The sequence below is a fragment of the Quercus suber genome, unplaced genomic scaffold (genome assembly GCF_002906115.3).
Source record: "Quercus suber isolate HL8 unplaced genomic scaffold, Cork oak 2.0 scaffold_381, whole genome shotgun sequence".
NCBI lineage: Eukaryota > Viridiplantae > Streptophyta > Magnoliopsida > Fagales > Fagaceae > Quercus > Quercus suber.
The window spans coordinates 549,118-566,810 of NW_027069833.1; the positions used below are offsets into that span (position 1 = coordinate 549,118).

General features: G+C 32.9%; 2 protein-coding genes across 3 annotated transcripts; one reads left to right on the forward strand and one right to left on the reverse strand.

Annotated features, from left to right (window-relative positions):
- Positions 1-655: 655 nt before the first annotated feature.
- LOC112003935 (nuclear transcription factor Y subunit B-4) lies at positions 656-1,537 on the reverse strand. Its single transcript, XM_024036162.2, has one exon. It carries the CDS (start codon positions 1,416-1,418, stop codon positions 888-890), a length of 531 nt encoding a protein of 176 aa, XP_023891930.1. The 5' UTR covers positions 1,419-1,537; the 3' UTR covers positions 656-887.
- Positions 1,538-10,758: 9,221 nt separating this feature from the next.
- On the forward strand, positions 10,759-17,037 carry LOC112003933 (uncharacterized). Of its 2 annotated transcripts, none has more exons than XM_024036160.2 (4): positions 10,759-10,928; positions 11,039-11,130; positions 12,510-13,286; positions 14,696-17,037. In XM_024036160.2, exons 2-4 carry the CDS (start codon positions 11,125-11,127, stop codon positions 16,562-16,564), a joined length of 2,652 nt encoding a protein of 883 aa, XP_023891928.1. In that variant the 5' UTR covers positions 10,759-10,928; positions 11,039-11,124; the 3' UTR covers positions 16,565-17,037. The 2 variants fall into 2 exon arrangements, with proteins under 2 accessions (XP_023891928.1, XP_023891927.1); XM_024036159.2 differs by having other exon boundaries at positions 11,042-11,130.
- Positions 17,038-17,693: the final 656 nt, after the last annotated feature.

The following is a 17,693-nucleotide window of genomic DNA, read 5'->3' on the forward strand; positions in this document are numbered from 1 at the left end:
TAGTTTTATATATATATACCAATTTTATCATTTTCTTTTAATTTTCTTAACATTTCTTGGTAACCAAACATATTTTCACATCTTTTTTCTTTTTTCTTTTTTCTTTTTTCTTTTTTTTACTTCCTTGCAAAAATTTTTGGTTGCCAAATATTTTCACCCCTTAACCCAGATCCACCAGGCCACCACATCCCAAATCACCACCACCACCTCAATAGTTTAGCACCACCACTAATCCAGATCCACCATCACCAAACCCAAATTACCACCACCATCTCCACAATCTAGCACCACCACCAGACCCTAAAATCAAATTTCAACCGCAACTAATACATATTTTGAAACCATCAAACAACCCAAACCCTCACACCATCACAAATCAAAGGAGAGACCGAGTCGGTAGTCCAAGAAAAGTAGAGAGAGGGAGAGAGCAAGGAGACCACCTCAATGGTGGTTCGTGGTGGTGAACGGCAAGGGAGAACTGCGACTGGCCGTGGTGGACCGATTTGGACCTTCTTTGCTTGGGTTTCATTGACGACGACGGTGTGAGCATGTAGTACTGTGTGGAAGACAAACGAAAATGCATTGATTTGAATCTGTGGTGTGAGAGTTTGAATGTGTGTTGATACTTGATATATTTTTTATGCTTGAATATGAATGTCTGATGATATGAGGATTTGCTTTATTCACATAATTCTTAAGCTAAAGTAGTGAATTAAAGACAACATCCAAGATTTAGTACCGCACACAAGTGGAAAAAAAGAAATTAAAAACCTAAAACCAACCATCTCAAACCCTCCCCTCCAACTATATGATCATGTATACAACATCATCACCATCAAAATCTTAATTAATACAAGACTAGAAATTATTACCATGCTTCATATATTTCAAAATCGCCTTGACAGAGAGTTATTACTCCTATCAATCACATTGAACTTCAAGGGAGTAGTTGGAACTGCAGCTTTCCTTGGTGTTTCAACTCCATAGTCTGATGTTTCATTCTTTTCTTCATTGTTGCTTCCCTTATTTTGGTGAGCTCTCTCTCCTTCCAACTCTCTATACCTTTGCAAATACCTTCTCAAAGGCTCAGCATAGTCATCAAAACCTAGAGTTGCCAAAGCCCAACAAATATCATCCCCATTCACTGTCTTGCGCTTCTCCTTATGACACTTGTCTGAAGCTTCTCCTGTAACAAAACTTATGAACTCAGACACACATTCCTGCATGGTTTCTTTGGCTTCTTTGGAGATTTTTGCATTCGGAGGCAGGATCTGCTTCATGATCCGCCCCACATTAGCTATAGGTAGCAGCCGATCTTGCTCTTTAATGACACCATCTTCACCTGAGGAAGTACTAGCACCAGCAAAATGGTACTTAAACCCTTCCCTCTCTGAATTATTGCCCATGTTATCAACCATCTCTATAAAGAAGGGACTTTGATCCTGTCAAACACAGACACGTAATTCCCTCACTCTGCTTGCTATATAGAGGCATATGTGTATGTGTATGTGCACCATATATGTAGATGGTAAAGGTTCCACCTCATGAGAAAGGTACTTTCCAAGTGTTTAAGTTTAATTATTTGGTTCTCTAAACTAAATAAAATATTTTACAACTTATTAGGAAGTGAGATTACTCTAAGGGCATCTCAATAAATTGAGCTTAAACCAAATATTTACAAGGTTATTTGGTACTCTAAACTAAATCCTACCACCCTTTTAATTAGAAATTTATTTATGATGGATTAATTTGAGGGCTACAACTTTTTAATATTTATGAAGTGTTTTGAGATGTACCTTTTAGAGCTTGTTTGATTACTATTCTATTCAATTTATTTGATTTATGGTTAATTTTTTAAGAGAGATGGGATGGGCCTCTTATATTCTCATTGGTTCATGAAAGTAAGGCTGGCTGTCACTTTAAAGATTTTACTTATTTTTTATTTTAAGTAATTTTATAAAATTCCCTTTTTTTTTCCATGAATTTATGAATAATATTTAGTATTTACCCATAATTTTTTTTATCGGAATTTACCCATAATTTTATATAGAAACAAAAATCATTATTCGCATGTGTTAATTAATTGCATTGAAAAAACATATCTAAAGCAATATCTAATGTGTTTTACCAATGTGATATTATGGTAATTATTACCGTTAAGGATTTGCGTACGGACCTGGGCTTAAGAAGAGTCCTCCAATAGAAACCTTAATAGGTGTATGTGCCACTAAAATATCCCCCTCAACATCCTATAAAAATATAAAAAAGCTACTCGGTTTTTTTTCTTGAAGCTTAAAAGGTGTATGTATGCGCCAAAATTGTAAATTGATACACTTCTAGGCTTCTTTTGGTATATAAAGAAGGACAACTTCTCTGTTTTATTTTCTACTAATGAAAAAGCATGATGCATTTGTTGGCGGCTCATGATTAACCATTTTTTCCAAGTATATGTGATATAATTTCTCAACTAATGTAAAAATATTGTCACCAAAAAAATTGCACGTAATTAGGTTAGGTTTAAGTAATTTTTATATTTTTAACTAATTTAAGGAAATTTCCTCCAAAATACTCTATAAAGTCTTATATAGTAATTCTTTTTCTTTCTTTAAAAAAAATTATATATATATATATATGTTCTTATTCCAAGTGTACTTTTTAATAGCGTCACCAATTAAAAAATTACCTGACCTAATCTATGTAATCATTAACCAAAAAAAAAATCACATAAATTAATAGATCATATAATAGAAAGCATATCCTAATGGGTTTTTTTTTTTTTTTTTTTAAGGATCCTGAATATCCATCTAAGTATTCGGGAGAAAAAACATAAAATAATATCCTTTGTTCTTCTTCTGCATTAAATTTTGGAAGATGTGAAAATAAATGGTACGTAGCATTCAGCTACTCATAAATACCTTTCTCTCTCTCTCTCTATGACAAAGTTTAGCTACAAAATTGATTGTAGCTTTAGGCTACAAACTCATTCAATAAAATAAATATTACTGTATATTTTGAAAATCTAACCGTTGAATTACATGTTCTTTACGTTCTTAATGCACATGTCAATTTTTGTGTCAATCGGATATCATTTACTATATAATCTATAATCTTATATTTTATGCATAATTTTAAATTACAAAAACTTGCAATTTAAAAATTTATTGATGACATAGCTATTGATATTTAATTTTCTTGAAATTTTGCAAACATAGAGAATATAAGAAGAAGATGCAATCCAATGGTAGATTTGTCAAAATTCACCTCCAATAAAAAGATATTAAGTGAGTTTGTAGCCTAAGACTACAATCGATTTTATAGCTAAACTTTGTCTATATATATATATATATATAGACACATTTAAAAATATACATTTACTGTAGATATTTAGATATGGAGGATGTAAGGATCATCCAGGGTCTGCAAGCAACCACATTGGGATGGCTAAAAAACAGTGGCTTTGGAAAACTCACGCTAGACAGGGGACCCCATGATCTAGATTCCAGATAGATCAATGACCAAAGTGGATATTAGGTATTGCACTGCTCCAATCCAGTTAAACCATTGTTTACCATTTTCACTGTATAATATTAGTCTTAAATCTTAAGAAAGGATGTAACTGGAAGAAGCAAAAAAAAATGAAAAAGAAAGGTGTAGTCAATAAAGGACTAGGTTCCATCTTTTGCTTTTTAAGGTTCTATTTATTTTGGTGTAAAATATTTTTCTCATTTTTGGGTATTTGGATTAGTCAAACCAATATTATTTGTTGCAACTGCTAAAAGCCTTGTAATTGAATTGGCACTTCTTTATGCACAAAGTGCTTGAAGATCTAAGAGAAAAGGGTTCAAATCATTGTTTACCATTTTCACTGTATAATATTAGTCTTAAATCTTAAGAAAGGATGTAACTGGAAGAAGCAAAAAAGAAATGAAAAAGAAAGGTGTAGTCAATAAAGGACTAGGTTCCATCTTTTGCATTTTAAGGTTTTATTTATTTTGGTGTAAAATATTTTTCTCATTTTTGGGTATTTGGATTAGTCAAACCAATATCATTTGTTGCAACTGCCAAAAGTCTTGTAGTTGAATTGACACTTCTTTATGTATAAAGTGCTTGAAGATCTAAGAGAAAAGGGTTCAAGCTGTGGGATTAGTATCATGTTGTAATTATTTCTCCAAAAAAAAAAAAAATCATTTGTTGCAACTAATAAGTAAAAATAGTGTTTAGGGCTGGAAAGGTAACAAAAGACCATTAAAACCTCCAAAATTACCAAATGCTCCCAAAACATTTATTTACAATGGAAGTTAGTCTCAAACACATANATAGATAACTATCAATCTCAATATTCTATCCATACTCTCTTTAAATATTAATTTTTCTCATTTTTAATTTTTTTTTCTTCCCTTCCTTCCCCAATTTCACCCAAACAACAAAGACCCGAGTCACCCAATCGTGGAACCCAGCCCTCAAACGACACAGATCAACCAAATTAAACATCAAAAACCCAAATTAAACATATAAAACCCAGATCAAATATGAAACAGAATCAGTGAGATGCATGAGAGAAAGAGAGAAGAAATACACAAAAATCCCTATCGCCAACTATCAAAGACCCAGTGGAGTATACAAACACTTGTCAATTGGAGTATACCCGGTTGGGTATACTCCTTTACCACAACTCTTGGTCATCGAGTTAGATCATACCGGTAATGTGGCACGAGAGGGAGGAAAAAATGGTTTTTCGTTGAGACTTGATTTTGATTTTTTTTTTGTCTGTTTGGATACCGTTTATTGCTGAAAACTAAAAACACTGTAATAAAATAATTTTTAAATATGTAAATAGTACCGTGAGACCCACTGGGAAAAAAAAAAAAAAAAAAAAAAAAAAAAAAACGCTTAGCACAGTTGTACTTTTGCCAACTTTTTTTTAAGTCAAATAAACTAATTAAAATAAGTTTTCTAAACCAACTCTTAAATCGTTTATCAAAGAGTGTTCCGAAAATACTAAAATTCTCAAAGATGAAAATCACATTTGATTGGACACTTTGCTAGCTTATTTCTTTTTGAAGTCAAATAAACTAATGAAAATAAGTTTTCTTAACCAATTCTTAGATCGTTTCTTAAAGACTGTTCAAAAAATACTAAAAGTCTAAAATTTTCAAAGATGCAAATCACATTTGATTGGACACATTCATCAAAGTAAAGAGAAATATACATTTTGATCAAATGTGACATTAACCTATGTGTGTATCTATCACATGCCATTGGTAAATTAGACATTTTGGTTCATGGGAATTCACGTTGTTTAATGGAATGGAGCATAGGTGCACATGCATTATACTTAGATTGTGGACAAGCAACCCTATGAAATAATACCACCCCAAATTCTTTGAAGTAACTAGTAAGATAGTTCTATGTAAAAATATTTTTAAAAAAAATGAAGGTATTGTTCATAAATAACTAAAAAGAAAGCATCTAATTTCTCCACACCTATATTTAATGTATGTGCATGCGTATGGGTTTGGGAGCAATCTACGTCATTAGGTCATTAAGAAAAGAGACCCAAGCTTATCAATTATAGATGAACTGGTCCCCTACCCCCTTTCCCCGCCCAAATTTTGGTCCTAAATCTCTTCAATGTTCCAATAAGTTTCAAATAAGTAATGGTATGTTTAAAATAATGGTGATCAATTTGAATTTGTGGATGATATATATGCACGTGTTGTGGTTACAGTCCAGATGCAACCAAACTAGGACCTAAAAAGAGGTGCTTAAATATAATTTAAAGACCCGTGTTGGATTACCTACTTCTAGAGTTTAACATGAGATTATAGAGTCTATTTGAATACTGCTTATTATTGAAAATTGAAAAATAAAAACTGAAAACACTGTAACAAAAATAATTTTTAAATATGTGAATAATATCGTAAAACCCAGTTTTAAAGTTTTTTTTTCCTAAATAAAATATTTGTGGATCCCGTGAATAATGTACAAGACCCACTAAAAACGCAAAACGCAACTAAAAATTCAGTTTCAACTCTATCCAAACGTATGCTATATGTCACTCTATACAACAGCAAATCATTTTAACTTCTTGTCAATATTTGTAATTGTCTTGGTCGGGTCCTTGAACTGTGGACTTTGTTTTATATAATGCCCATTAAGAACCAATTGCGATTTACATGTTCACCATGCTGACATGTGGCTATTTGAATATGGGCAAACTTTCTTATCTGGTTCTAAAATAGATCATATAATAGAAAGCATATCCTAATGGGTTTTTTTTTTTTTTTTTTTAAGGATCCTGAATATCCATCTAAGTATTCGGGAGAAAAAACATAAAATAATATCCTTTGTTCTTCTTCTGCATTAAATTTTGGAAGATGTGAAAATAAATGGTACGTAGCATTCAGCTACTCATAAATACCTTTCTCTCTCTCTCTCTATGACAAAGTTTAGCTACAAAATTGATTGTAGCTTTAGGCTACAAACTCATTCAATAAAATAAATATTACTGTATATTTTGAAAATCTAACCGTTGAATTACATGTTCTTTACGTTCTTAATGCACATGTCAATTTTTGTGTCAATCGGATATCATTTACTATATAATCTATAATCTTATATTTTATGCATAATTTTAAATTACAAAAACTTGCAATTTAAAAATTTATTGATGACATAGCTATTGATATTTAATTTTCTTGAAATTTTGCAAACATAGAGAATATAAGAAGAAGATGCAATCCAATGGTAGATTTGTCAAAATTCACCTCCAATAAAAAGATATTAAGTGAGTTTGTAGCCTAAGACTACAATCGATTTTATAGCTAAACTTTGTCTATATATATATATATATATAGACACATTTAAAAATATACATTTACTGTAGATATTTAGATATGGAGGATGTAAGGATCATCCAGGGTCTGCAAGCAACCACATTGGGATGGCTAAAAAACAGTGGCTTTGGAAAACTCACGCTAGACAGGGGACCCCATGATCTAGATTCCAGATAGATCAATGACCAAAGTGGATATTAGGTATTGCACTGCTCCAATCCAGTTAAACCATTGTTTACCATTTTCACTGTATAATATTAGTCTTAAATCTTAAGAAAGGATGTAACTGGAAGAAGCAAAAAAAAATGAAAAAGAAAGGTGTAGTCAATAAAGGACTAGGTTCCATCTTTTGCTTTTTAAGGTTCTATTTATTTTGGTGTAAAATATTTTTCTCATTTTTGGGTATTTGGATTAGTCAAACCAATATTATTTGTTGCAACTGCTAAAAGCCTTGTAATTGAATTGGCACTTCTTTATGCACAAAGTGCTTGAAGATCTAAGAGAAAAGGGTTCAAATCATTGTTTACCATTTTCACTGTATAATATTAGTCTTAAATCTTAAGAAAGGATGTAACTGGAAGAAGCAAAAAAGAAATGAAAAAGAAAGGTGTAGTCAATAAAGGACTAGGTTCCATCTTTTGCATTTTAAGGTTTTATTTATTTTGGTGTAAAATATTTTTCTCATTTTTGGGTATTTGGATTAGTCAAACCAATATCATTTGTTGCAACTGCCAAAAGTCTTGTAGTTGAATTGACACTTCTTTATGTATAAAGTGCTTGAAGATCTAAGAGAAAAGGGTTCAAGCTGTGGGATTAGTATCATGTTGTAATTATTTCTCCAAAAAAAAAAAAAATCATTTGTTGCAACTAATAAGTAAAAATAGTGTTTAGGGCTGGAAAGGTAACAAAAGACCATTAAAACCTCCAAAATTACCAAATGCTCCCAAAACATTTATTTACAATGGAAGTTAGTCTCAAACACATAGTTATTAGTTAGTGTCCGTTTGGAAATTGTTTATTTCTAATAACTTATTTTCATAATGTCAAATAAAAAGTTAAAAGTTAGCTCACATTTAAAATAAAATAAAATAAAAAGATTATTTAAAACGAAGTTGAGACAAAAAGTAATGTGAGACCTACAAACATTAGGTAAAATAAGAATAAATAAAAAAAATCAACTTATAATCTAAAGTCATGCTTTCCCAAAATCCTCAAAAACCTCCAAAATGCCTTATAAATAATAAAACCTTCAAAACAATCTAAATATCTTTGAAGCCTATAAAATAACAAAAATATTTCCAAAAACTTTTAAAATGACTAAAATACTCTTCAAATCTCTAAAGTGATAAAATACCCTTAAAACTTAGAAAATTACCAAAATACTCCTGAAACTATAAAATAACCTAAATACTACCAACTACCAACACTTTCAAAATGAGAAAATACATTCAAAACCTCCAATATAACTGAATAACCATAAAACCACCAGCAGGTGAAATGGTTGAAGCCAGTGTAGGGTTGGCTTAAACTTAATAATGATGGTGCAGTTGACATCTCCAGTGGGAAGGCAGGATGTGGTGGTTTGCTTAGAGATAGCTTGGGACAATGGGTTGTGGGTTTTGCAAAATCCATTTGTGTTAGCTCAAGTATCGCCGCGAAGTTGTGGGCCTTGAGGGAAGGATTGGGGCTGTGTGTTGAAAAGGGTTGTCATGCTGTGGAAATAGAGCTTGATGCAACTGCAGCAATCTCCTTAATTTCTAGCAATGTCAATTCTAATGGAGACTTGTCTGGTCTTGTTGATGATTGCAGGGTGTTGTTGCTGCGTCTGCCTCAGGTTAAATTGACACATTGCTTCAGGGAAGCAAACTTTTGTGCCAATGCCTTAGCTAAATTGGGATTGGCCTCTACTGTGCTCTCCTCTGTTTTTTAATCCCCTCCCCCTGTTATAGCTCAGCTGCTGTATAATGATAAGTTGGGCCTTTTTTGCCCCAGACTTTGTAATGTTGCTGCTGTTGGCAGTATTTTTTAGGTAATTATTAATTCCTTGTTTAACCAAAAAAAAAAACTATAAAACCACCAAAATGACAAATCACCCCTTCCACCAAACATTGAAATGACGAAAGTAGCTCATGAAACCTTCAAAATGACCATGATATAAGTCTTGACTTTGTTGGATCAAATATTAAAAAACCTTATTTGTAATTTTTTTCATAATTACTCTTTTTTTTTTTTTTTGTCCCAGGGCTAACAATTGTTTAACCCATAATTTGGCTAGATTGATTTCTTCTTGTTAGACTTTGGAGATCTCAATCCATTAACTCTATCTCTTTTTGGACTCTCCGATGTTGATCACTTTGATACAAATGGATAGGTTCCTCCTTGTCTGATGTTTATCCTCAATAAAATTATTATTACCTAAAAGAAAAAATATCTTTAACTATTATTATTGGATCATGAGAATAAATATTAAAAAAAATGTCAATTAACATGCCAATATGAGTACAAAAGGACATGTTGGATGAGAATTTCAGTCCATTTTCCCAAAAGAATGACTTAAAACAAAACAAAATGATCTTTTACGTAACAAGAAAGTCACTCCTCGGTTTCTACATTTAACCAAACAAAATTCAACATTATTGCTACAGGTATGTGTTGCAATTTCATTGTACAAATTATTATTGCATCATTTTCTCAGCAATAAAATAAAATTACTATTTCATCAAAAAAATTATTATTATTACATGTTATAATTTGATTGTACAACTTATATTATATATACGTTAGCAGTACGTACTCACTAAAAATTCTACACTTCCATATTCTTTTGTTGAAATCAGAATAAGATATGTGAAGAAATGGCCGCCATAATAATTAATTGTACGAATTTGGCTATTTTGAGGGTTTATAAAAATTTTATTTGGCTTCCAAAATGAAAATTTACTCAACACTATTTGTGACTGTGAGCATGTAGTTATGGCTTATGAGATATCAACAATTGTGCGTTTTATTATTTAGCATTTTCCTATTCAAATGATTGAGTCCAAACACAATTGTGATTGTGTTTAGATTTTTTTTTTTTTTTTCTCCCCGATATTCAAAAACTCTATGTTTGCCTGTTTGGCATGATACTTTGACTATTTACTGTTTCGGATTTTTTTTTTTTTAAGAAACTACTGTTTCGGAACTAAAATTAAAAATAGTTGACTTTAGAATATGGGTGTTATCCATTACTTGTTTCATTTTAAAAGAGAACTAATGTTCAAATCTTTTCTCTCCATCATTGTAACTATTATTGGAAAAAAAAAAAACATTTGGGTGTTATGGTGTTGTCGAGCTCCAATAAAAAGATTTTTTAGAGGTTTTGGGATGCAAAATTAAAGTACATTTTTTGTACTTAAAGTTTAGGATTATTATCATTTTTTACTCTAATGAAAATTTATTGTAAAAAAAAAAATTGTATTTAGAATTGCTCATAATATATAATTCTTAATTCCATTATTTTAATTGATAAATTTGAATCTAACATCTGTTCTATAATAATTATTCTTTATTATCACCGTTCCAAAACATTTCATTAATTTTTTTGTGCCCAAATTCTTTTTTTTTATTAATATACACATAAAAACTAAGATCACTTATTTGTTCACAATGATCTTTATTAATTAATTTTTTAATAATTGAAACCCACATCAACTTCCAAGTTTTGCAACCAACAGCTTATTGATATTATATAAAAACAATAAAACCAAAATTCCAAAAAAGTCGCACAACAGAGAAAGAAAACACGTACAGAACGTGAGAGCAACATGGGTATTTTGGTAAAATTAAGAATCATGAACACCCACCTACGAACGCGTGTGGTCTCACTCTCATGGTCATTAATCAAACCGAATAAGAAAGAAGCGTAGTTAATCTCTTTTTCCCTTCTCTCTTTTTGTCTCTCTGCTTTTTTTCTTTCTTATTTTTTTCTTTGTTTCTTATTTAAACTCATTTTTCCTTTTATTTTTATTCCTCTCCGTCTTTCTTCTTGGCAAGTCATTCACAATTCAACTTCTCGTACCCATGAAAGCTCTCTCTACTCTGTGACACCAGGTAAAAAATCTTAAAAATACTCTCTTTCTCTTTCTCTCTCTATATCTATATTTTTCTTTGTTTTCTTTGTTTTTAATGTTATCATTACTTTTTTTTTTTTTTTTACAAAGTAGAAGTTGACAATCGAGGTCAATAAGAAAGACCCATTTACCCAAGTTCCATTTTTGCACGTGGGTTTCAACGTTCAAGTTCTTCCATGGAGGTTATCACTACTGTCACACATGTTTTCTTTCTTTCCCAATCATTTCTTGCATGCTTTTGCTTATGCTTTTATCCAATGTATTCCATGTATTTATCTTAGTACTTGGACACTTGGGCAGTGTTTATTATGTTGATTTTGGTGGGATTATTTCAGAATTATTACTAAACAATGAGAACTCGATGTTTGGTTGGTTTTATTTTTACTTCAATACTGTCAGTTAATTTGGTTGATATATAATGTGATGGTCGTATAGATAATTATATTATATATAGGAGTATAGTTAGGTTTCTTTAATCTTGTATTCTTGTATTATTAATAGTGTTATTTTGATTATTAAATATGGGTGAAGTGTTGATGCTGGATTTCGAAATGGATATAGACATGGTTATTTCTGTTGATAATTTAATTGCAATTTTTTTTTTTTAATGAAGAATATGTAATCGTTATTTCTGTATTGGTGTTATGTAAAAATATATACATTACATATGAGATTTAGCTTGGGTATTCCATCTGTTATAGATTAAGAATTATACTGGAATTTTTCTTGTTGATATTGTGTTCTATTATACCGCGATTTCTTGTAGATGTTGGGAATCGATTATTTTTAATCTGGAGAAGCTATTGTCGGACAGATGGCATTAAATTAATCTTGTTCAATTATTTTGAAGTTTGAATTAGTAAATATTTTGTTTGATGAGTATATAACTTGGTTTATAGCATTTCAAGAGTTTGCTGACACAAGTTAGAGGGATTGGTCCTGTCCTCATAGATTCATGAGGAGCAAATGCAATGTATGGCAACCAAATTGTTGGGCCAAACCCCACAGTATCAATTTTATTGTACCAGAGCAGCAATTCATTATGTATCATCGTTGAAAATGTAGTTACCTTCAGGATAGATGAACTAGCTCTTCTTTTTCAGTTATAGACTATTAAAGTAGACGAGGTTAGAAAGTGCTTTTGTGTGTTCTACTTTAACAGGGTATCATATATAAGTTTTAATAAATAAATAGGCATATGGTGGACATTATATATATATGGTTTTGAGAAATGGAATTTATCTTTACATGGTTGGCATTTGAGTAATTTATTGTTCTGACTAAGGTAACTGTAACTGCCCAGTGCTAAAGGTTAGAACACAAAACATACTTGGAATAAAATTAGTGTTTTTCCATCTTAATTAATTTGAAGTTATCATTTTCAAAGTGTTCAAACATGGTTTCTTACATTTCAATCGAATAATGAAATATTAGGATCTAAGATATTGGCTTTTTATTTTTTCCAAATTAAAATTTTATCTGACACAGAACTATACTTAATAGTATGTGATTCATGTACATTGTGATTTTCTCAATTCAATTTGTCCTGCATTTCTTGCAGATGCTATGTATTCAGAAGGACACTAGTTTGGAAGGCATTGAAGACAAATCTGCTACGACAGAGTTATCACCTGTGGGTGATATTTTTGGAGAGCCACTTGAGCCTCCTCGCATTGGAGACCAGTATCAGGCAGAGATTCCCTCACTTACTGCAGAGTGTGATCGGTTGCAACTTATAAATGAACTGGCTGATTCAGAAGTTGTGGCGAGTCTGCAAATGTCTTTTCCATTAGGACTACCCATTCCACTTATGTGGGAAAATTGTCAATTTGAAAACCTCAATAGAACTGCAGAATGTGAAAACAGAAAAAATATCCAGATTACTTCAAACAATGAAGATTCAAAACTGGACATGGAATCTCTGGCTAAAGTTTTGGGCAACGGTAAATTTGTGGAAAATTTTTCAGTTCTTCAAACAACAGTTAACAGTGATTGCATGGATCAGGATGAGAGAGGTTTGTGTCCTCTTCCTGGCTCTCTTGGTGAATCTTGGAGGGATATTGAATGTGACAGTTTTCTCCTCGGTCTATATATCTTTGGGAAGAATCTTGTCCTTGTAAAGAGATTTGTTGAGAGTAAAAAGATGGAAGATATATTGTCTTTCTATTATGGAAAGTTTTATAGGTCTGATAGATATCACAGGTGGTCCGAATGCCAAAAGTTAAGAAGTAAACGATATATATGTGGGCAAAAGATATTTACAGGTTGGAGGCAACAGGAACTATTATCACGAATGTTCACCCATGTGTCAGAGGAATGTCAAAATAAATTGCTGGAGGTATCTTTCTAACATTATTGTACACAACTTATCATATGTTCATTTGCTGGTTCACAATGTTCTTATAGAAATTAGCGTTTGTATCGATGATCTGAGATTGATCTTATAAAAGGGTGGCATATATTAATTTTGTTGACCAACCCCTGTGTCATATAGTTTTATGGACATACCCACTGTTCTTAAGATATATGGTTTTGCAATTCTGTTTATGCTCCTGGCATCAACCCCATTTTAAGTTTCTTGAGTGACTTATATTTCTTATTTATTCTTTAGTTTAAATAATTCTTTGAATGTGAGTGGTATAACTTTCTAATTGCTAGAGGTCAGATGGTACTTGTCACAAGCTTGAAATTCTTTATGGTTGTTACTTGGACTAGCAAGATACTTGGGAGGACTTAATTCAATTTCAAATGCTTTTCCAATTATTTTATTCGTTATGTAACAAAAGAAACAGGTCCACACTAAACTTTTTTTCTTTCTTTTAAAAATAGTAATAAAAAAATCCTTGATTCTGTCGCTCCTCATCTGCCTGAGTTGCCTTCCTGTTTCTATCTAAAATAGTATTGGCCAAAATTAAAGTGTTTTCCCCCCTTAAAGAATCTATTGTTAGTTTCTGGACAATGTAAAGACATTTTGTAAGTATCTCTTGTAGGTGATTTATTTGTGTTTAGGAGGTGTTTAGGAGGTAGTGTTGATGGTCTAGTAATATTCAGAAACCTATAATGAACCAGTTAGAGCATTGGTGTAACTCTTTACTAGGGCGATAGGAAGGCAAATGATGTTCTTGTAGACTAGACTTAGGTGAAGATATGCCTGCAAAGGAGACAATCGTGAACCGGGATTTCAATTTCTGAATCCAAGTAGTTGGCACTGTCAACGTGGAAACAGAAATGGCACAAGGAAGAGAGTTATACATAAAGATTGCTTAGGTTTTGGAGAATGCATGCCCTTGGTTCATCTGGGGATAGGATTCATTAGCTCCTACAAATTTGCCTCAATAGGAGGGTGTAATTTTATTGGAGCTCCTTATCTTTGTCATCTGATTTATAGGCCCCTTCATCCTTTGGGTGCACTTTAAGTCTACACGATGGTCTTTCTTATTACTTCCTGAAGAATTTTTATATTTTAGTGATATGGTTTGGCTCCTAATATTTCAAGCCAATTATTAACCAATTTTCAAGATGAAAGAATCTTAGGTTCACATTCATTAGTTTATCTTGCTTGGATGATTGTCCAGTGGTCACCTATTGGGCTGCTTTTAATGTTTTAACTAAAAATATTTGCTGAAATTGCACTGGGATACCTCACTGTAGTAGCTACTGTGACTGAACTTCTGCACCTAAATTTACTACATATTTGCTAACAAATATGTTATGTCCTGATTTCACACAAATTGTACTGCATTGTAGGTTTCTAGGACCTTTGAAGAGGAAAAAATTTCATTTGAAGAATATATATTCACTTTAAAGAATACTGTTGGTATCAAGATTTTTATAGAAGCAGTGGGTATTGGCAAAGGGAAGCAAGACCTCACTGGCAAAGCCATGGAGCCAATAAAGACCAATCGTGTTTTCTCTTCACGTCCTGAGATACCGATTGGCAAAGCTTGCTCCTCTCTTTCAACTTCAGACATAATCAAGTTTCTGAAAGGAGATTTCAGGTTGAGTAAAGCCAGATCCAGTGATCTCTTTTGGGAAGCTGTTTGGCCCCGTCTTTTAGCAAAAGGATGGCACTCTGAGCAGCCTGATGATCTTGGTGTTTGTGGTTTGAAGCCTTCTTTGGTGTTTCTTATTCCCGGTGTTAAGAAGTTTTCCAGAAGAAGACTTGTGAGAGGTAATCACTACTTTGATTCTGTTAGTGATGTATTGTACAAAGTGGCATCAGACCCTGGGCTTCTTGAGGTTGAAATTGAAGCAGCTGAAAGCAGTGGGCACAAGGAAGACAAATGCGAAGCAACTGGAAAACAGGATTTTGATGGTTTGTCAAATAAACAGCGCCATTGTTACCTCCAGCCTCGAAATTCAAATTGCAATCAAGATCTCTTGAAGTTTACAATTGTGGATACCAGTATGATTCATGGAATAGAACAGCCTAACGGTAGAGAGCTGAGAAGTTTACCTGTTCAAACTAATAGTTTATCTTCCGCCTCGAATCTTTCCAGTGAAACTGAACAAGATACATCAGAAGAGTCAGAGGATGAAGCAGAAGAAATTAATACCTCAAACCTGGCAGCAGATATGATTGAGAGGGAAGCATCTGTTGACTCATCAGATCGTGCTAGCGTGCTTGATGCCCGTGATCCGACCATTGCAGTGATGCAAAATCATGAAAGTTCAAACACAACTCTGTTTAATGACAATCACCAGGGGAAGTCTATGAATTATCACTTCAGCCAGAAGATTAATTCTAGCTGTTCAGAATATCTAGCTCCCGTCCAGAAACAGCAGGACTTTAATGTTTATAACTATGGAGAATCAAACCATAGCCTTGAAAATATATTCGCAGAAAGGATGCAAAATGAAGATCAGTCCCATTGCCAGTCAACTTTGCCTCGTGCATTTCCTGAGATGGCTTTTCTAATGTGTCCACAAAATTTATCAGCCGACAGTTCTCTGGCCAAAAGCAGCCCAGAAGGGAGCAATGCAGTGAGCGTCACTGAGAATTTCTTAGGTAGAGAAGAGTCTCCAGGAAATCCTCAACCTCGGACATTAATTGACTTGAACCTTCCTCATGTTTCACCAGATATAGGAACTCAGGAACCCTTCACCATGGACATGGTGCAATATAATGACAACTCATGTGCAAATAAGTCAGCGTCTCTATTGAAAACAAGTCAGCAGCCTGAGCCATCAAACATATCTGATGATGGGACTAGTACGGAACAACAACCTACCATGAACAGCCAGAGGCAGAGTATGTCTCTATCGAAAACAGGTCAGCAGCCTGAGCCATCAAACATATCTGATGATGGGACTAGTACAGAACAACAGCCTACCATGAACAGCCAGAGACAGAGTATGAGGAGCCGAGCATTGACCACAAAAGCATGGGAAGCTCTTGAATATGGTTTCTTCGATACAAAGAAGAAGAGAAAGCGTGGGGAAGCTTCACAAAATAACTCAATGTCAAGGTCTTCCCGACAAGTCCGTGGCAGGACTGCACTTTGTTCAACTTTGGATGATAGTGCTGGTAATGGCATTCTAGAAACCAGGATAGAGGAGAATATGGTTGAGGTGTGCAGTAGTAAAGTCAATGTGATTGATGATTCTCAGGTTTAACACACAAAGAAAGGGGCTGGCTTGTTTCTAAGAGGTTACAGAACCCCACTCAGCATTAAAATGTTGGTCTCTTCTAATGTTTGTGTCACTAGCAGTGACCTCATGTAGGAGAGCATTATGGTTGAGGTGTGCAGAAGTAAAGTCGATGTGATTGATGATTCTCAGGTTTAACACACAAAGAAAGGGGCCGGCTTGTTTCTAAGAGGTTACAGAACCCCACTCAGCATTAAAATGTTGGTCTCCTCTAATGTTTGTGTCACTAATAGTGACCTCATGTAGGAGAGCATGAGATTCTGTCATGCGAAGCATGCCTTAAAATTCTCTTTATTTCGGCTTTCACCTTAACAAAGTTTGCATTTATATCAAAATATTAGTTCATTAAATTAGCCAATAGAGTAAATGTGTTGTAAAATAAACGAAATAAAAGGACGAGAAAGAAATATTAAAGTCAAATTATATCTGAATTACCTATACTCTCTGGTGGTCACCCAGCGCATCATATTATTTCTAACACTAAATGCATATCTCTTTTTACTTTCTTTCTCTCAACGTTTCTCTGTTGGGCTGAAGCACATATTTATAGGAGGGAAAGTAAAGGATGGATGGCTTGCAACTTGAGGGACAAAATTCCTTCTCATTAAGAGCAAGAGATATCGTCTCCACTAGGGAACTAGGGTGGCTGGCTAGCAAGTCACCCCGTGGAAAACAAGCAATGGAAAGGGGGAGATATTTTAACAAAATCCATATTTTTAATTATCTATAATTGTGCATCAATTATTTATATTAAATGAAATTATATGATTATTTTTTATAAACTTTATATAAGAAACAATTTTTATTTGGAATAATATTAATAATAATAATGATAATAGATTTAGAATATGACATTCTTCCTCATGTTTTGTTGCTTTGACAACAATTAACTTGCAAGCCATCTAAAGTTGAATTTTTTTAATTCACTAAAATTAATCTTAACAATTCCAATTTCCTAACTCCTTTTCTTTGACATGAGAGAGAGAGAGAGAGAGAGAGGAATTGATTTAATTCGAGGTAGTTAACCCCCACAAAAAAATATTAAAAGCAATGAATTTTTTTATTCTTCAATATCTAAAGTTAAATTACAATTATG

Excerpts from the sequence above, each read along its gene's own strand:
- LOC112003933 (XM_024036160.2), top strand. Across the intron at positions 13,287-14,695 it reads GTCAAAATAAATTGCTGGAG|GTTTCTAGGACCTTTGAAGA; the intron begins GTATCTTTCTAA and ends ACTGCATTGTAG.
- LOC112003935 (XM_024036162.2), bottom strand. The coding sequence starts at position 1,418 with ATGGTTGATAACATGGGCAATAATTCAGAGAGGGAAGGGTTTAAGTAC.